Raw genomic sequence first — 21013 nt, 5'->3', positions numbered from 1 at the left:
ATCTATCTAGCTCCTTATCTACAGTGGAAAGATAATCTTGCTGTTCTCTACCTCACTGCTTCGTGGTTTCAACAGTTAATTGTATTGGTGATTCGAAGAGCTGTGCAAGTGCCATGTAGCTCTTCACCTCTGGCACATACTGGTCATGCTGCAAAGTTTACAATGATGACAACATCATCACCTGCTCACTTCTGCTCAGCTCCTGTGAGTGAACTGATGACCTCAATCTAAATATAAGCTGTCTAGAACACCATAAAATGAGAAATACTTTCATTGCTATTCAGTTTATTGCACAACACCTGTGTAGGTAGTTTGTGCTGTCATTGCTATGTTCCTTGGCCCCTCCCTAAGCATGGTGGCTATCACCAGCATTGCAGAATTATTGTCAATTTGCTGTAATTAACTCTTCTGTTGGCAATCACAATAAAATCCAGGGAATCAAACATATTTATAGACTGAATCACTGGGTGGGGTGGCAAGACAGAACAACTTTCCTGACTGCAATGCATCAGCAGTTAGGAGTGTGGTTTCCAGTGCTGCTGGCTTGATCCTCACTGGCACTAGCTTGTCCAGGATGGACACAGAGATGTGTTTCACTTCAGAATACCAAGAGGAGTGAGATAAGCATAACTTCATTGGCAAACCTTCCATGAGAAAAAGGCCATGGCACAGCCTCCCCCATGATCTAGCACAGATTAAGACAGCGTTAGAGCAGACGCTGTGAAATATAACTTTCACACTCTGATGATTATTCTTTGACATTTGTGAAGTGAAACAGTGATTTCAGTTAATGACAATTTATAGAGAAGTGCATCTTACAAATTTAGAATTGAATCTCAGATACTTATCACAATTCAAAACAGGAAACATGGTTAAATCTGAAATTCACTAAATGCTATTTGAAATACTTATATAATTTGACAGGTTTAAACTAAGCACATTTTTACAGGCAGCTTGTATAATTTATTTTTATTACCATCTCATTAATTAACTAATATTGCTTCTAGTGAGTTTAAGTGAAAATAATCCAAGCCTAAAGAGGTCATGCCTATAGGGCTATTTTCTCTACTACCATTTGAATAGAGGAAGGGGAAATGCTGCTTTTAAGCAGCAAAACAGAGCACTGTATTCTCTTTGGCAGAGTAAACAATTTCAGAACTGTCAAAAACAGACCAAAAGGCAATTATGATCCTCCTTTTTCATTTTTAGGCCTTGTGCCATTCTCTTTATTTACCAGTATTCTTCTGCATTCATTTTACTTTTTATATATTTAATATGTCTTTTTAAAAGACCGCTTTTTCCTGATGAGGAAACACAGAACCACAGCTGCAGTTACTCTCTGCTCTGCCTTCACTCCTGTCACTCTTCACTGCTACAGTTTCCCTGGCCTGTCTACTCCCTTTCTTAGTTGAACATGCTCTTCAGTGCTATAGTTTTAATTTTCACAAAATAGTATTGAAAAAAATTATGTCTTTAGCAGTATGCTCAGCTTCAGTCTGCACTCCATATGGTAGGATTTGTTTGGGATACCAGACGAGGTTATTATACAATCCAGAGATTAATGGTCAAGCTCAATAACTTCAGCCTGAAGAGGAACAATTCAACCCTAACAGTGAGAGCACCCAATTAATTAAACCAGTTTGTCCATCAGTGTGATGGATTTATCCTCACTTGAAATCTGCCAACGAGGGATCAGGACTCTTCCTAACACGAACACTGTGATTGACCTGCAGACCACAGGTCTGGCCCAGGAACAGCTGTGTGACAGCCCATGATTGATGTTCTGCAGGAAATTATAGGAGATGACCACAGAGACCCTGTTTGCCCCTCGGGCCATATCCCTCACCCATCCAGTTTCCAAGCAGGCTAGGCACACCAAAACAGCTCTTTTGGATGCTACCAACAGCTCTTTCCTGGCCTAACCCCCCAGCCAGTTCTTCACTCTCCTTTCCATAGTCCTTCTGATGCCACCAGCCATTTTTTTCTTCTTGGTCTCTCGTCCTCCTCCACTGCTCTTATGAACACGATCCTCAATTGATTTTCTTCCTATCCCTCCCATCGCTTCTTCAGCAGTTCATTTTTTTTTTTGCCCAAATCCATTTTTCAGTGCAACTCCCACACAGTTCTTTTCTTGGCTTCCTCCTCCTCTTGCCTACTCTACCTTTCAGAGTCTCATGACGTTTAGCAATCATCTGTACGAGCTCAGAGCCTTTGTGCCAGAAAGCTGGATCACGTGAAGCAGCAGCAGCAGCAGCAGCAATCACATGGCCATATGGATGGCTTCTACTAAGGAAATGAAATCAAAGAAACATGTTCAGGCAGGACCATTGCTCAGGAGTAGTGGTCATATTTTTGCTGACAGAACTGCATACAAATCATTTTTTATGGGTATACTCAAATCAGGTATCTCCTTTTTATTCTTACTCAGGCATTGCAGTTTTTAGTTGATACTGTCAACTATTTTTGAGTTGCACATGCATTTTATTAGAATTACATACAAAACCTAATTACATACAAGCCTAATCACATTGTAATGCAGTAGGTACTTATAGAGAGACCATAAAATCTTTTGAAATGGACACAGCCACATAATATTGCTCATTTTCAATTGCTCAGATTTGAGAATATTTACCAGTCTTGAATGGTCCAGCTTCTGTGGAGAGAATCCCAGATACAAGGAGGAGGAAATCACACAGTATGACTAAATAAATCACACTGGTGCAGCAGATGACCACAATTACTTGAGCCTCCCGAGACTTAGCCTTCTTTAGAAAGGAACATATGGATACCCAAACCTAAGCTTAAAAAAAAAAAAAAAAAAGAAAATCATTAGAGCTGTCTGTCAGTTCCCTGAGTTACATGATGCAGCAATGGATAAAGGGTGTGTTAACTATTCAGAAACACTGCTTGTGAGAGGACACAGGACTGTAAACCCGCGGCTCAGGTCTCGGGCCAGCGCTGCGGCTGGGACACCGCGCTGGGCTGTGCGACCCGGCCGCGGCAGCACTCAGAGAGCTCTGCTCTGGAAAGGCTCAGGAACAGAACTAGTAACGCAAAATCGGCAATAGCAGCTTCAAGGGTTCCTCTGAATCATAGCAGGACTTCTTAAAAATTAAATAAGTCTAAGGAGAGTGAAAACCTATGCAGTCAGACTGCCAAGAGGGATGGCTCCCTCAGCGCTGGCTGCATGAATCCTCGGCTCTACATCATCGGCGGAGAGGGCTCCGGCCGGCTGTGACGGACTTAGGAAGGGAAAAAAGAAGCAAGAGACCCTCTGACTCTCCCTGGGGGTTCCGTGAACCGGGCGCGGAGCCGCAGCCCGGAACGGGCAGGGTCCCTCCCCGCTGCCAGACAGCACGGGAAGCTCATTCTCCCGCTTAGGGACACTGCTGCAGCCCAGCACCCCCCGACCTTGTCAGCTTCCACCAAAAAGCCCTTTTTTATGATAAGAAAACGAACGAGTGGCAGCCTCCCCCTCTCAGCAACCGCGGGGCCGGGGGAGGGGAGCGGCGGCGCGCCTGCGCAGAACCGCTTCCTCGTTGTCGCGCGTAGCGGCGGCGGGCGGCGCGTGCCCGTCAGCGGTGCCCGTCAGCGCGGCCCCGTCAGCGCGGCCCCGTCAGCGCGGCCCCGCCGCGCCCGGCCCGGCCCGGCCCCGCCTCCGCGCCCGGGGGGCGCAGCCCGAGCCCGCACAAGTCAGTGCTCGACGCGGGCGGGAGCGGCGGCCGGGGCGGGGAGCGTGGGGGGGTCGGCGCGGGTGGGGAAAGGGGCTGAGCCCGGCGCGGTCGCCGCTCCCCTCCCGCCGCCCTCCCCGCAGCGCCGCGGCGGGGCCGGGCTGGGCTGCTCGGAGGCGGCCGCGGGAGCGCTCCCCACCGGCGGGGCCGAGCGAGGGGCGCCGTGCGGGGGTCTCTCCCCCTTCACCTCCTGCCCGGAGGAGGAGGGGGCGGCCGGGGAGAGGCTGGATGTAGGAGGCGAAGCCTCAGCCTCCCTCTGCGGCTCCGCTGCTTTGATGCTGCGGGTCTCTGCTGGCTGTTAACATCTTCTTCCCTCTGCTTTTTTTTTTTTTTTTTTCGTTTTCTTATTTTTTACCCCCACCTTCCCCCTCGAAACTTGGCTTCCCCTCTCTCCGGATCTGTGTGCCCGGCTCCTCCTGGGCTTTACCGGTGGGGCAGGATCATGCCGGACCAGATCACCGTGTCGGAGTTCATCGCCGAGACCACAGAGGATTACAACTCCCCGACCACCTCCAGCTTCACCACCCGCTTGCAGAACTGCAGGAACACGGTCACACTGCTGGAAGAGGTAAATCGTCCACACCCCACACCCTATCCCCTGTTTTGTATCCTTTTTCCTTTTTTGTTCTTTTTTTTTTTTTTTTTTTCCTTTTTTTTCTGTATGCCTGTGAGAGAGCATCAGGGACGGGGCAGCACCACCCGCCCAAATCCACGGGAGCCAGAGGCGTTGGTATGCATGTAATCTGGTCTTTTAATTGTGGGACTTTGCCCTTGTGTTGAGCTAGTTACAGAAAGCTTTCCTGCCCTGGTCTCTCAAAGATTAGTGCGTAAAGCAGTTGTCTGAACTTAAATGTTGCTGTGGTACTTCTTGGTGTTTTCAGTGCTGTCGGTTGTTGCAGTAGAAAAAATGTGTGAATGTTAGGATTTTTAGAGGGAAGATGAAGGGTGAGTTTTGTTTGGGAGCGTTCGTAGAGGTTTTCCCCAGCCAGTCATTACATCAAGTAAGCACAGAACTCTGCAGAAATCTGCCAAGGAAGACTTGGTTTAAGAAATGAGGTAAGGATGAAGGGATGAATGTGGAGTGAGGGAAATAATATGAAAACAAAATTGGTGGAAGGAGAGGAGCAAAATAACGTAGCAGAAGAGATTATACAGTCTCAGCATCTCAACGTTGAAGCCTCAGTGCTGGGGCTTTTTCATGCTTGTTATGAGCATCATTTAAATGTTCACCCTGCTGTGCTGTCAAGAAATAGGAGCGTGAAAATGGGTAAACTTCCAGAGCTGGTTTCCTAGGGATATCAGTCCACTGCTTCCTATTTGAGGTTTCAGAGTGATTTCCAATGGACTAGGTCAGTGGTTATGAAGAAATGTCTTTCAAATGACTTTAAACCAAGACAGTGTACAGCTCTTCTCTTGCCCTGTGCTTGCTTGAAGGTACAAGCATAATGATGCTGAAAGAAGATACATTTTTGCTATTGTTGCATAGGTTGCAGTTAGTTGTTGCTTTCGATTATACACTTAGTTCATCAAGTATTTGTCGGTTCTTCAGGAGCCAGTGCGTATCTAGGAGATGGATTTAATAGAGACTTTTAGTTCTGCTGAACGTGTTGGCATGAGCAAAACATTTGGTATGCAAGGAAAGAGTATTAATTATTTAATTATGGTGCTTGTCTGATACTCTTGGGTATGGAAAATATAATTCCTTAGGATTCAGATCAGCTGAAGTTGCAACAGAAAAACTATGTTCAAAATTGTAACAGTGCTATTGTCTGCAGCAACTGACTAGAGTGATTGTAGGTTCACATTTAAAAGAATGTATTTTATTTTTATTATGTGACCTAGATTAATACCTGTAACTTTTCCATACCTGCCACTGTTTTGGTTTTTCTTTTCTCTTGTAACTAAGCCATAGCCACTGATAGATTTGTCAGAAATCAACCTGTTAGGTTAGTGTTTGACAGAATTGCTGCCCCCTGGTCTTAACTATGTGGAATAGGTACAGCCATTGATACGCTTATTAGTACAGTTGACAGCATGCATAGCGTTAAATAAAAATATATATTTTGGCATCACTGGTGACTTCTAGGGTAAGAATACAGTGTAATGCTTTCATGGTTTGGGAGATACATCAGTGCAGGCTAAATATGATAATGCCCATCCAAAGAGAAACAAAATACAGAAGATAAATACAGAGTATTCTGCTCTATTTGTGTGGACTGTGCACATTTTAAAAGTTTTTATGTCAGATTTGACAGCAATAAATCAGAGGAATAAAGAATAGTGGGTACATCTGGTGCTTGTGTTGCTCTTCTTTGAATTTCTTTTGTTTGTATAACTGTTTTATGTGCCCTATTTAAACTGATTGCAGTTTAAACTTGACTTGTTTTGCATTATGTTTTTATTATCTGTAAATGTAAAAAGGCTTTATTTGGTGGGAAACAATATATAAACAAGGTCTACTCTTATGTGTGGAAAAAATATGCAACTCTCCTAAATTTATAGTTATTAATTTGCATGGGGACATGCAGACAGTCAGGATGTGGCTAGCAAAAGGCTCTTTTGGAGTCTTTGTGTATGCAAGCTACACTTACAGTGAAGACACAGTTTTGCTACTGCTGCTTTCGAGCTCGGTTGGTTTCTGTACACCTGCTTACCTAAGGCAGTGGGTCCTGTGAAACAGGGGGTTGAAAATGAATGGTTGAAGTGAGTGTGCTGTAGCTCCTGCTGCTGTTGTTGGTTTGTCGTGGATAACCAAAGAACTCCTCAAGCAGCTCCTGAACTTCAGTGTTGAGCCTGCTGTGTTAAGGCAAAGGGGACAATTCCATCCTTACAGCTGTTTGATTTTTAGCTGAATGTTGCATCTGGGTTGGAGCTCACTCTGGGCTTTTGCCGGCAGTGTCAGGCTCCGTGCTGTTATGGCGCTGCTGCCTGAAGTATGTTAGGTTGTTATTTTACAGCTAATTTAATTCAGCACAACCTGCACCTACCTCAGTGACTATAAGCTAGCTTGTGAATTAACTAATTATTTTCTTTATTCTAAGCAGGGTTGCAAACTGGAACTGTTTTCTGAACAGAAATGGAAGGGAAATTAAACAGATTTAACAAAAGTTAGCTCTGTTTCCCAGTCTCTCAGTCCAGTGTGATTCTTACTGTAGCTCAGATCAGTGGTTAGCTCAGAAACACATTTTCATAAAAATGAAATAGTTTTATGTGTATCTGTCTAGTTCCCTGAAGTTATTGCAAAATTATGAACTTACTGTTCCTTCATCACAACTAACAAGTTTTCTGAAATAATAAGAGGTGATGGACTCATTTGCTAATTTTCTTACTTGCTTGTCCATCAGTAGGAGGGCAGTCTGTTCAGCTGGGTGAATTGCTATCTGTTATCTCCTAGTTATGACTCTTTTCTTATTATAATTAAAATCATTTTCAGAGGAGACTTTGGATACAGTTAGATGCAATTTTGGGACAAGTTTCAACTTAAAAATCAGAGCAGACATGTTTACTGATTCTGATGAGTTTGCATTCAATAAGTTTTTGGTGGAAGGCCCAACAAAACACGAAGGCATACCTCACAAAATGAGAACTGTGGAAGTTCTTCTCCAAAGGACTTCTCTGTTCGTGATTTATTAAAAAAAAAAAAAAAGGCAAAACCAAAACCCACCTCCACCCAACTTTTTTTAAATCTGTTGTAATATTATCAAAGATGGTAACAAGAACATGCTACTCTGTAGCAGTTAATCGAATTGGAAGGTTTCATGCTACATTGTTTAAGCTACTGAAACTTGGGAAGATTTGCAAGGTTTTTTCCTTTTAAGAGACCAAACTTAGATTTTTGTCATCCAGTCACACCAGATTCAAATAAAGGACCCTGCCATATTTCTAGCCAGGCTTAGGCATCTTTAACAATAATTACCAAAAGCTACAAGATTGTTTTATAATGTTTTTTTAAAGCGTGAGTGTTACGTAATTGCCTCAAATAAACGCACATTTTACGGTTCATTCTGTTGCTAAAATAATAGGGCTTTTTCTCAAGTTCATAGAGGGAGAAACAACCATTATATATATGAGAGAATTTGCAATCTGTACTCCTTTCTGTTGATTTCTTCAGTGTAATCTTACATTCATGCAAAAAATATATTTTTAACATATTTCTGCAGGCAAGTCAGAGATGTTTTTTACATGCAACACCTTTCCTCTTTAGAAAGGCTGAGAGAGTTGGAGTTCTTCAGCTTGTAGAAGACAAGGTTCTGGGGAGACCTTAGAGCAGCCTCTCAGGGCCTAAAGGTGGTTACAAGAGAGTTGGAGAGGGACATTTTACAAGGGCATGAAGTGTTAGGACAAGGGGGAATGGCTTTAAACTGAATTAGATACAGGGAAGAAATTCCTTACTGTGAGAGTGGTGAGACACTGGAACAGTCTGCCCAGAGAAGCTGTGGATGCCCCAGCACTGGATGTGTTCAAGGCCAGTGTGGATGGGACCTTGAGCAACCTGGTCTAGTGGAAGGTCTCCCTGCCCATGGCAGGGGGTGGAACTAGATGATCTTTAAGGTCCCTTCTGACCCAAACAATTATATGAATTTATAATGATCATATGAAGAGAGAATTATTGCATACCTAAGTGGGTGGTCAATTACTTTTTTAAAGAAAAAGCCCAAATGGTAAATATAGACAGATTGCTGGTACAGTCTCTTAAAATGCAGCCTCTCCTTTGTTCTGACCAGACATGCTTTTATATCCACAGAAGCTCCATGATTTGTGTTACTCAAATAGATTTTGAAAAGTTGATTTTAATCATTGAGTTAATATTGCTTTGTGAGCTAGTTGGAATTTTTAGAGAATGATGACATCTGTTCTGAGAATAAGTAGTACACATGTGGGATCACCACAAGACTGTCTTGATTATCATTCCGCTGTGTCCCAGCTCCAGCTGAAAGGACATCTTTGCACTCAAGGGATAGCTCAGTTATCATGACCAGGCAGTTCTGAGTCTTTCTCCTAAAGTAGCAGATGTTGTACGGGGCTGGCTGGAGACAGAGGTTAAGCTTAAATATTTAAATTCTTCTTAGGCTGGTAGATATGAATGGACAGCTAGAAGCTGATGATAAAATAAAGAATAGCTTCACTTGTGTCTGATGCTGATTTTGCTGTTTAATTCCTGTTTTACTGTTGTATTTCTGTAATATTTGAACATCTTTAATGATTAATGTTACTTCTTTCTTTTGCTCTTGAATGAGAAGTTGAAAATTCAAAATGTGCTTTCTGACAATTCAATTGGCTGCAGATATATTTGTGTCTCTCTTTCAGGGTTTTTTTATGTTTTGGTTTTTAATTTAGAAAAAACAAAGCAAACCACTATTCCTGCAATGATTGTTGCTCATTTTGTTTCTCACTGTGCTGATCTGCCCAAGCACAGCAGTCTGTCAGTCTAGGCTGGTCCTATAACAGATGTGTGCATATACATCAGTGAAGGAATGACTGTCTGGCTCCCACTCAGTCTCATACACATTTTGTTGTTCTCAGTGCAAGTCTGGTGTAATCTGACATAGCTTGAAAGGAGATGATTTCTCATGTTCTTTGTCACGTCATGAATACATCTCTTAAGATTAGAGATGGGAAAGGGTAAAGCATGGAGTTGTTACTTTTTTTATTTTGCCTTTTTAAAAATTTTTCATTCAAAATGTGTTGTGTTTGACTAATTTTCACAGTTTCCCACATGTAGCTTTCTCTTTGGGCTACAATTCATGCATATTTTTCTTATTCTACTGTGAGGAAGGACTTTTGGCATGAGGGTGAGGGGACAACATTATTCCTCCTTATAATTTTGTTGAAACTTGTGTAGCACTGAAACTGCTATAACATCAGATCCTCTGTGGTGATTTCATACACTTTTCCACCACAAGATCCTTTTCCAGTGACAAAGTATTCTATCAAGAGAGGCAGCTGAAACCATGCACGAGAACTGGAGCATTTCCATTCTGAACCAGCTTTTGTTGGTATTATGCACAGACTTTGTTCATTAGCCTGGACTTTTATAACGGGTAGGATCTATTTTGTGTGTGTGCGTATCTCAAGAGAAAGAAATAATAGAAAAATATCTATCACTTAGTTTCTCTTGAAGCATCACTTTTATATAATTGCAACAAATAAATTGTAGCATCCTATTCTTTGTATTTCTTAATTTTTTTAATTAAAAGGTATTTTTATTTTTAGGTGGTGAATCCAGGCAACTCCAGCAGCACTAGACCTAAACCCAGCTTTTCCTAACCATGTAACCTGTTACTTACGGCAGTTAGAAGTAGTCTTGCATCATAGAGAGCTTTGTACTTCAGAGCTGGTTTTTTTATGTAACAGACCACGAGCAATCTTCAGTTTTTGAAGAAATATGCTTTTGATAGCAAACCATCCTAAAAATAACAGATGAGAAGTTTATTTGTGTAGTAAATAAGACTCAGAATAATTGTTGCTGCTTTTTCATTGAATGGCAAATTGCAACAGAGATGTAAAGATGGGCACGTGAGCATTTGGAAATACAGAGGCCACAGTGACAGCACATGGGTGACTCATGATCACAATACTGAAAATGTGATACAGGAGGAGTTGACAGCAGTGTCTTGTATTTACAATAGCTGTCTAGCAAAAATGCATCTGAGGATGCTTTTATATTTGCATGCTACAGTATTTATTCATTTAGTGTGTAATCAGCTTTACCCTTCGTTTGAAAGTAGTCAAAGCATTCAGCTGTAATAAGCAGGCAATCTCCTTTTACTTAAATGTGACTGATGTGAGGAAAAATAAGAAACACTCGCTGCTAGCTCAAAGTTTCAGTCATGGCAGATGAATTAGCTTTGCCTTTTGAGAATTTGTGTTCATTTTAGGCATATTTTTGAAAGTACTTACTGCATTTGGTAGTTCATATGTTTTTTTGAGAAGTACTGTTTCTTGTTTTGAACTCCCAACAGGCCTCTTCATGTTTACTCATCAGTTAGGAAGCTGTGAAAGTGCTCTTTGGTGCACTCTGTTCAGTATGCTGTGCAGATAAACCCTGACAGAGTGTGTACCGTGTAGTCATGGGAACTGGGCCCCGACTGAGGGGAGACACTTAAAGTGAGATGACTTAGAGTTGGGTTTAATGTTTAGATTTGAGTCCTGTAGAGACACCTTCCGTAGTTGGAAAGCAATGAAAAAGTACTTTGAAGAAAACAGAGGGGGAAATGACCCACAAAGCCATGTTTGTATTTCAGCATGGTGTCACTGAAGGACTGCACGTGAATGATTCAGAACAGAATGAGATTGGTTGATTTAATTTCCAGTATTTTTCTTACTACAAAGAGTAAAAGTTTTCATAACTATCTTCGTTATTTGTAACAATATGAATGAAGATGGTTCTTAATAATTTTAAACAGCAGATGTGAAGCAAATTTACAGAGGATAATGGTAAGAAAGATCATAACATCTTATTTTGAATTGAGTAGTGCCTTGCAATAAAACCATTAGGCAGAATCAAGCCTAGAATGCTAATTATCAGTATTGTCTCAAGTGCAAAGGTAGGCAATATAAGCATGTTCTAAAAAAAGGGTTCTCAACCAATAGCATTTTTATGTCTCGGGGGAAACTTTTCAGAGTCCAGTTAGTAGCATATTTTGCTACTTCTCTTAGAGACTGTTCTGCCAGGTTTGTTTGATACTGGCCAAGGGGCCTGAAGTTTGTTGGTGAGTATGAAGGAAAACCCCTGAGATAACAGCAAGAGTTTCCTTTCCTGAAGGAGTGCAGCTGGAAGTCCACTCCCTGCTGAGATGTGCAACAAACAGTTATTTTGTATTTCCAAAGAGAGAGTGTTGATCTGTATTATTTATCTATATCTATATATAATGGGTTGTAAATATTGCTATCAGTGGGCTAATGCTGAGGTTTTGTATAAACATTGTGACAAGTGAGATTTTGGAGTACAGTGGACTTGATTGTGGTGATTATGGAAAACATTTCCTTTAATGCTCCTGTGAAAAAGCAACAAAACGCTGTAAGGATCCCATTTGCCCCTTTATACACATAAATGTGCATATGGCTGCACGTGACCTCCTTGTCTCTTTTAGTCAGTGGTGAAAGGAGAGGCCTGAAGTTGTGCTGTTACTATGGTTAAGCTGGAAAGTGTATGCTTTTTCTTTCTTTTAAATAGCCACCTCTTGACCTTTCTTGTTTTATCCTTCTTGTTACATTTCTTAACAGGAGAAATATAAAACTCCTTCTGATGAGGAAATAGAAACTTACGATGCCAGTAGAGTCTTTTCATTTCTTGGTTCTCTTGGTTAAGAACTAAAAATCAAGTATGGTGCTGGAGGTAACTTCCTGTAAAACAATAGTCTGTAGGACTGCAAGACCTTGGACATGGTGTGCTCTGGGAGCCTTCTGTCCAGGCTGGTGAGAGATGGACCAGGTAAGGGATCTGCAGGGTGGGTGGGACATGGACTGGGTTGCTGAGCCCAGAGGGTGGAGATCAATGAAGCAAAGTCCAGCTGGCAGCAGGCTGCAAGTGTCACTGGTGCCTTCCAGGTTCAGTTTTGGAACTAGAACTATTTGGTATCTTTTAATTGTGTGAATGGTGGGCTCGAGTGTGATCTCAATAAGTTTATTTGGGCGATACCAAGTTGTTCAATGCAGCAGTCACCATTCAGTGGGACCTGGAGAAGTGGCCTGACACAGGAGGAGCCTTGTGTGATCCACTGAAGAGAAATGTTAAATCCTGCCCCAGGGATGGAGTTGCCATATGCAGCAGTACAGGCTGGCTAGAAGACAATTTTCTAAGGAAGAACCTTGGACTCAGGTGGATGAGTTGTTGCGTGTGGGTTCACAGTGACAAAGGCCAGCCACATACTGGGCCGTGTTAGTAAAAGTGCAGCCAGCAGCGATAAAATAGTGATTCTTCTCCTCTGTCAGCAAGTATATGTGAAACCACATATAAAGTACTATGTTTGGGGTTCACCAACACATCAAAGAAACTATAGACTGCCACAAGTCCAGGTGAGGATCACCAAGATGATTGAGGGCACATCACTCAGTGAAGGAAAACTGGAATTCTTCAACCTTAGACAAGAGACTAAGGGAAGGTCATATTGCTTTCTCCAAGTATGTAATGTATGTAATGGGAGGAAACTGAGAAAGCAGAAATTCTGATTAGTTTTGAGGGGGCATATTTGTGGTTCTTTTATTACTATTATTATTTTGGGGACTTGTTTGTTTTGAACCATGAGTCTGGTGAACAAATGCCCAGAGAGAATGTGAAACCTCTTGTCCTCAGAGACATTCAAAACTCCACTTGACTGTAAAAGTAGGCTTCTTAAAATTGTTTGGACTGCATAATTTAATCTTTTAGAACATGAGGAGGCAGAGTAAAGTGGTTGTTTAGTTTCATTAATGTGTTTTTGTGTTTTCAGGTAAAAGTTTACAGTGAGCTTATTCTTGGAAAAACAGCACATTTAAACCTAATAGAAGTGGTGTAAGCGAAATTGATAATTTTTTTTCCTTCAGTGAAAGACTGCTTTAATAGAGGAAATGGGATACTGCTCACACTTCTGCAAAAATGTAGTTGAAAAAGCTTATCACATTTGGGGCTTTGTATGATTTTTAGGAATAGTTTGAATAGTTACTGAATATTAGACAATCATATAATTCTTTTTAAACGATTAATCTGTACTTGTGAAAGTCGGCTAATTTATTCTGTAGAGTTATGACTATATTACAGCTTAACTATGTCTCTACTGGATTAATTTTTATTATTAACTTTTCTTCATAGGAAGATGATTTGAATTTTGAATTTTAGAGCTCCAACCTTGAATTTATTACACTAATTTCCTTTCTTCTTGTAATATATTTTACTTTTCAAGTAAATTATCCTCTGATTTTTTTGATTCTCAAAGCAAGAATTTTGGACTGAAGAGGGAAATACACCTGAAGAAGTGTCCTTAATACAAAATTTGGTCTTTTCCATAGCACTTCAGAAAAACTTACTAGGGGTGGGGGAGGCAGGAAAGAATAAAATATAGCAGGTTTTGTTTGTTGGGATAGTTGTGGCTTGTTGTGAAACCACACTAGGATGTAGATATCCTATTTTGGTTAAGTTTTTAATACTTCATTGCCTAAAATCATAGGATATGGGGAATTTTTCCCTAATGGCTAATCTAAACCTACTGTATTTCAGTTTGAAGCCATTGCCCCTTGTCTTATGGCTACATGCTCTTGTTAAAAGTCTCTTTCCAGCTCTGCTGTAGCCTGCTTTAATTCCTGGAAGCTACTACTGGTTTCCCTGGAGCCTTCTCTTCTCCTGACTGAACAACCCTGTGCCCTCAGTTTGACTTCACAGGAGAGGTGCTCCAGCCCTCTGATCTGATCATCTTTGTGACCCTCCTCTGGACTCACTCCAGCAGCTCCATGTCCCTCTTATGCTGGGGACCCCAGAGCTGAACGCAGCACTCCAGGCAGGGTCTTGCCAGAGCAGAGGGGAAGAATCACCTCCCTCAACCTGCTGGCCACACTTTCCTTTGTGCAGCCAAGGGCACAGTTGGCTTTTTGGTCTGCAATTGCACATTGCTGGCTCACTGGCTCATGTCTGATTTTTTTTTTTTTGACCACCAGAATCCTCAAGGCCTTCTCGACACTGCTGTTCTCAATCCATTCATCCCCCAGTCTTTTGATATAGGGGATTGCCTGGACCCAAGTGCAGACCTTGGACTTGACCCTGTTAAACTGCATGAGATTCACATGGTCCAACTCCTCCAGCCTGTCCAGGTCACTCTGGATGGTATCCCAACCCTCCAGTGTATCAGCAGCACTGGTCAGCTTGGTGTCACTGGCAAACTTGTGAGAGTTCACTGAATCCCAGTGTCTGTGTCATTAATAAAGATAATAAATGGTACTGGTCCCAATATGGGCCCCTGAGGGACACAACTCATTACTGACCTCTGGATGTTGAGCCATTGATTCAGACTCTTTGTGGTCATCAAGCCAATTCCTTTTCCATCAAATAGCTCATCCATCAAATGCATGTCTCTCTAATGAGTGACGTGGATGTTTTGTGTGACTGTGTCCAAGGCCTTGCAGAAGTCAAGGCTGGTGATGTAAAAACACGTGACGATCAAGCTACGTGAATGCGATGCTCATGCAAAACAAACCAAACCATTTTAATTAATACTGCTAGTGTCGGTGTCAGTCTTGAAAGCACCACACAGTGAAAGTAGTTGAGCTGTTCTGTGCAGTGTGCAGTAGGGAAATGAAGACATTTAGAAACTGTTAGAAAAATGTAGTGGTGATGTTAAAACAAACTTAGGACTCTTTTGTTCATAATGACACAGTGCCTGTTTACAACCTTCAAAAACTGTTTGTTAGTTGTCAGTTAATGAAACCGTTGAATTTTAATAAAGTGGAATGATGTCAAGATGAGTATAACAGAATGTGCAAATTGTGCCAGCCTGTGACATGTTGTAAGTGAGCAGGACCATGATGGTCCATCCCTCTGTCCTTAATAATGTAATGTACCATGGTGATGGTGTTTGTGAAATCAGTGGGAATGGATGACTTTTAACTAAGAATTTTAAGGAGGTAGCTTAAATCTAAGAATTGATGTTGGTTGTGTTTTGACTTTGTATTTTTCTTCCCTCACTAAATGTCAAAATTATGGGGAAAATTGTTAAATGAAGAGTGATGATGCTAAGACAATGCAAGTGGGATATCCTGACTATGTCTGTTGTCTAATCCAATCTCTTATCCTAGAAAAATATATGTATTATCCATGTTAGTCATGAAGTTGAAACTTATTAAAACAGACAATGAGTTTATACCAGACAATAAGTTATAAGTAACTTGAAAGAGAAAGTTGAATGAAGTTGCCTTAAAAGTTTTGACAAAGCTGTTTGTTTTTACTGTAAAACTGGTCTAACACACTACATTTTCCAAATCTTATAAATGATGCTTTGATTTCTTTTGCAAATTTTTCTTCATATGAGACTTTTCCAAAATTAAGCTTTTATGATTTGATTTGGGAAAAGCTACTTGGGCAAAACAATACAGGTGTGAGTCTTTTGTAAGGCAGATGGAGATTAGTATAGTGTCATGGCTGGAGCACTTGCAACGGTATGATTTTTTAGGGAATGTTTTTTGGTAGTTTGGTTTTTTGTTTGTTTGTTTTTGTTGTTGTTGCCTCTTTGGTTGGTTGTGGTTTTACTTCTCCCACCTCTAGCCTCTTTCGGTGAGGGATGAAAGAAGCCTGAAGAGACTCTTTGATGTGAAGACCTGCTTAAATTATTTTTCAGTGTTATGGTTCTGGGACTGTTTGCACACAGATTTGGAAAAAATGATGGTGTTCCTTAGGTGATGTGATTTAAGCATATAGAGAAGTAAAATCTTTTGGGGTGGGGTCATCTGCAGAAGCCCAAGTGCCCGAATATTGTCTGCTTACTAGTACAGTTATAAGAAAAGAGATGTTAGTTCTCTATAAAGTTTCCCTTTTAAAAATGTTTATAGTCCTCTGGTGGCAGTTTTGTTGCCAAGCTTTCACAGGAAGTACTTGGAAGGAGACCTTGTTTAAACTGGCAGAGAAAACATGAGAAGAAATGCAATTTTTTCTTTGCTGACACTTTGCAGGTTTAATGAAGCCCTTTGCTGCTGACTTAAACCCTCAGATTCACTTCCTGCCCTTCCCTGTCTCCCCATTTCATTTGAAGTGCTCCATATGCTTCCTTGCTTGCTGTTTTCCACCATGTCTAGGACAGGTTCTTCAAAAATGTTTTTGTCTGTGGTTAAAACAGACAAATGGTGTTGCTTTACTTCAGCAAAGCCTGGTCTATTTGCTGAACTCATGTGTAGTTTAGTACAGCTTCCTGTTTTTCTCATCCTATTTAATTAGGCAACAAGTTGCAGCAACACATCTTCCTTTAAAATGAGTCAGTGAATATTGTGCATATTGTAAATATGAAAGCAATTCATGTCTCTTTGAATCTTACAAAATCTTGGGTATTTTTCCATAGCTTTAATGTTTGTGTCAAGGCCAAACCTGGTTGCATGCAAAGCAATTTTCTCCCTTTCTGTGTATTCCTTTTCAATTGGATTTGATTTACTTTTTGTTCTCTATTGCTGCCTTTTGAAGGTAACAATAAAGAGCTGTCCTGCCTTATTTTTTTCTGTCATAATCTCTATTGCTTCATGACTTGTTCCTACAAGTAATGGTGCTACTTCATTGGGTCCAGATGAGTGTATGCCATTAGATAACTCATCAATAAAATTGACAAGTAGTTATTACTGTCTCATTTGTCTTGCAGTGAGCATGGTATAGAGTGATTGTTCTTATAGCAATACAACTGTTTCTTTGAAACAGTCTGTGTGTTCTCTGTGAGAAAAGCAAAGGGAAATGAGGAGTTAATGCAATGTAGCTGGTGCAGAGCATAGTTCGTATTATAAACCTGGGAAACAATGACAGACTTGGGGATTAGTATGAAATCATTGATTGGTTCATGACTCAAACTGTAGTGGGAAGTTACTGGGTGGAGTGATGACATTTTGCTCATAGTTGTAGTATGTTGAAAGCACATGTACAATGTGTACAAAGATAATCTGGATGGATGCCTCTTCTCTGATAGAGTTATTTTTCCCGTTGTAAACATGCACCTGGACCTTTGTCCATGTGCCAAAAGTTAAACCTGTGATTTGGACTTACTCAACAGGACATTTTGGAGTATCTTTCTCTCATCAAGTTGCTATATGACTCTCTAATTTGAAACAAACCTATATAATCTTGTGGTAGAGGAAGAAAACCTGAACTTTGTTCATAAAGCAGCATTAAGTAGAGCTGGAGCTTGGCCTGAGGCTTTAAAAGTAAGTAGATGCAACTGTAGTGAATGTTATTCGGTCCAAGAAACACCCTACATGTTTGTGATTCCTGAACTTCAGCGAGTGAAGTGCAGTGCTTGAAGGACTTCCCAGTCATTATGGACTGGACTACCAACCTGCTGAATAACTCCACCATTTGGGGAGTTTATGGGGCTTCTGCTGGAAGAATTTACTAATGAAGTTAAAGCTTGACCACAACCGAGAATTTTTAAATAAAGATTGGACCACTCTCAAAACAGCTCTAGATGAGTTAAATGTATAAACTAGTAGGGTTTGGTAGTGTGAATTTTTAGCTATTGCTTATAAATGCTGAAAGTCTTCTTAGTGTTGTTTCCTGTCTGTGAAAAGCAATTGCAGGAAAAAGAAATTGATATCTCTTGGTCAGCTGAATGCTAGAGAAGTGGGTTTGTCCCTGTCCAGTTAATGAATTTGTCTGAGGTATTCAAAAAATCATGTAGCGTGTTTTCCACATGACCAGTAATTGGGATTTCTTAATTTCTAAAAACTTGCCTTGGAGTTGAATAACCTAGCTGAATGAAGAGAATACTGAGGTCTCCACCTGAAGGCAATTGAATGTATTAATTGACCATAGAAAACTTTACAAAATGCTGGTGTACTGGACATTTAACCTTAATGGAAGATCTTTGATAGGTTATCTTACTGTTTTTCCAGGGCCCCAGGTAAATGAATTCATATTGCAAGATTTTGAGGTTATAGTAGACTTTCATAAAATGGCAAAAGAAAACTTAATATTTCTGTTTTCAATGCAGAATTTGAATAGCATGCAGTTTTAACAAGAAGGAAAAATATGCAAGCCTAGAAGTTTATAATGAAAGTAGACTGAAAATGCTTTAAAAAGCAGTTCATTGAGAATCACTCAGCCTTTTGGAAGATGGGCTGGGATAAATTAAAATGAAAGTCTGTAGAGACAGATGATCATTTAGGGATGTGTTGTACATGCGGTAACAATTAAGATGTGAATGGAACCTGCAACTGGGCTTCTGTGTTCTGTACTAACCTTACTTTTTATTTTTACCCTCTGTATCAGGGTGTATTCAAACACATCAATACAAAAAATGTACACACACCTCAGTATAAAACTGAATGGAGCTGCTGCTTTTCTGTCTATGCTGTGGTTTCTTGCCCACTAAGCAAGCAATACAGGCATTTAATTTGAATCAAGCAGATGTATAAAGAGTAAGAGTTGACCCAGGCATGTCACTTCTCTCCTGAAACTTAAAGACAGTTGGTAAGTTTAGAGTGGTATAGAAACATAGAATGGTCTGAATTGGAAGGGATCTTCAAAGGCATCTAGTTCCAGCATCCCACTAGTGAGCAAGAATATCTTCAACCAGTTCAGGTTCATGAGCTTTGGTTTATTTGACTGCATTGTAGTCTCAAACAGGCTTCCAGTAATCAATGGGTTTGTTTGTCTTGGGCTTTGATTTTGTGAATTAATCTTTAGACCAATTTTGAGCATTATTAGGAAGCTTTTAACTGAGTTTGAAGAAGCCCTGCTTCATACTTTGTGTGAAGTTTTAAAAGCATTTTTTCTTTCTTTTTCTTAATAATAGAATTAAATGGAATACAACAATATGTTGGTTGAAAAGGTAGTTTGTCTAGAAAAATGAAAATGCATACAGAAGAATAACAGATGTGCTCCTGAAGCACATATGATATATGGGTGTATTGTGTTGTGCTGCCTTGGATGTTGCTTTCCAAAAAATTGCATGAGTATGTGATGAAGTATAAAGCCAAAGGTAGATAATGAAAGTTTATGATCATGTTCCAGGATCTGCTGGGGACCAGGTACAGTTTAATGAGTTGAAGCATCATGTTATTGCTCCAGAATGTTAGAGTCAGAAAACTTTAATTTTGGCTGAGGAAAGAGAAAGTAATGTTTAAAAACTTCAGCAATATTAAACTCGAGCAGTATTTTATAAAGACGTTATATGAACTTCTGCTCAGACTTTGAGCAGAGCATTTGGATGGTACTTTCCACCCAGCTTTCCATCCTTCTGTTTTACCTTGTATCTTGTCCCTTCTTGAAGGGCCTAAAGTTGACTGATATCAAGTCCATGTGGATGGCTCTTAAATGCATCAGTGCTTGTAGCAAGATCTCCAGAAGACTTAGAAAACAACCCTTTCTATAAAAGCTGCTTTTATTTTGCAGAAATAAAGTTATTATTCAGAACTTGGTAGATTTTGTTTCTGTGGGTAGTTTGTTCTGAAAGACAGTGTATGTTCCCCTAAATTGTACTAGGTCTATCCTAGTTATCCTAGTACTAATTCTATCCTGTTATCCATTTTTGTAGCTGCATTAACATAAAGCTTCTCAGACTCCCTGGCTTATGTGAACATGACCATGAGAAAAGTGAATGGTTAGGAATTGAAACACTTATTGTGGGCTGAGAAGTGTTGTTGAAATGTGTGCTATGGTTGAAACAGTAAGAAGTTTACTTGCTCAAGATACTCTCAAAAATTTTCTAGGCTGTCAAATTTTCCACCAGAAACTAGCACTACATTGAGTCAAACCACAAGTTCCCCTAAGCCTGTATCCTACTCTTTAACAATCACTGATCAATAGCCTCTGTCTTGGGGAGAACATTAACAGTAAAACTTACCATGATACTATTTCAACAATTTGTTGCTCAGAAATTTTCTGAGCTGAAGATGATAAGCTATTAAACACAGACATGACTTGAGTATCCCTCTCATTAATTAGAATTTGTTAGCCTCTATGAAAACATAAATTTCACATCTTACCTAAGTGTTCTTTAAGATAAAAAGCAGACTTTAATTAAACTTGCATCCATATGATTTAATTTGGCATTTTAGTAGCCTGAGAAAAAAATTAATCTTTCTCTGTTTATTTCCTCTGCTCCTTACAGATTGTAGACTTCTCTTGCTTTACATCAGTCACTTATTTTTGAGCTTGAAGGACATTAGCATATTAGCACATTAGCATGCACGTATTTAATCCCATCCCCCTAGAAAGCATTTCTGTAGTTGAGGTCAACCTAGTTGCCTTCCTATATCCCTCTTTTAACTTTTTGAGATACAAAGAACAAAATGCAGATGTACTATGAACTTCCAGCTTTGTATAATGATGCCCCTTGTGCTGCTCTTATCCTATCCTCAATGGTTTAATATCCTGGTAGCTCCTGAATATTCAAGGCATAGTTCAAGAAAACTCTTAAAACTGCAGTGTGTATTTTGTCTACCATGGTCATGGGTGATTCAGAGACTCACATTATATATGTAAATTTTCAAAAGTCTTTTTTTATGTGCATTGCTTTATGCCTTTATATATATTTTTCATCTGCTTTCTTTATGGGCAGTTAGAATTTGTGATGTTACATGACCCCTCCACATCTAAAAATTTTCATTTTTCTTACGTCATCAGT

At 40.2% G+C, this 21013-nt stretch overlaps 1 protein-coding gene and 1 long non-coding RNA gene across 8 annotated transcripts in view; one reads left to right on the top strand and one right to left on the bottom strand.

Moving 5' to 3' along the window:
• The window catches only part of LOC104692639, a 50064-nt gene extending 46508 nt beyond the window's left edge, over nt 1-3556 (bottom strand). For 2 of the 3 annotated variants that reach the window (XR_002046719.3, XR_002046716.3), the window contains exons 1-2: nt 2633-3556; nt 2162-2286 (exon numbers count right to left, since the gene is read on the bottom strand). This is a non-coding gene — a long non-coding RNA (uncharacterized LOC104692639). The remainder of the gene's footprint in view (nt 1-2161; nt 2287-2632) is intronic. The other variant, XR_005604694.1, reaches the window with a different exon arrangement.
• Nucleotides 1-21013, top strand: part of ASAP1 (ArfGAP with SH3 domain, ankyrin repeat and PH domain 1) — a 146178-nt gene that overhangs the window by 25530 nt on the left and 99635 nt on the right. For 4 of the 5 annotated variants that reach the window (XM_019289159.3, XM_019289157.3, XM_019289158.3 and 1 more), the window contains exon 3: nt 4170-4299. In XM_019289159.3, the coding sequence (XP_019144704.1) occupies nt 4170-4299 (130 nt within the window). Of the gene's footprint in view, nt 1-3642; nt 3693-4169; nt 4300-21013 lie in introns of those variants that run through there. The other variant, XM_039572083.1, reaches the window with a different exon arrangement.

Source organism: Corvus cornix, chromosome 2, assembly GCF_000738735.6.
Source record: "Corvus cornix cornix isolate S_Up_H32 chromosome 2, ASM73873v5, whole genome shotgun sequence".
Taxonomy (NCBI): domain Eukaryota; kingdom Metazoa; phylum Chordata; class Aves; order Passeriformes; family Corvidae; genus Corvus; species Corvus cornix.
The sequence above is the reverse complement of the archived record's forward strand: the minus strand, read 5'-3'. Positions and strand labels throughout refer to the sequence as shown.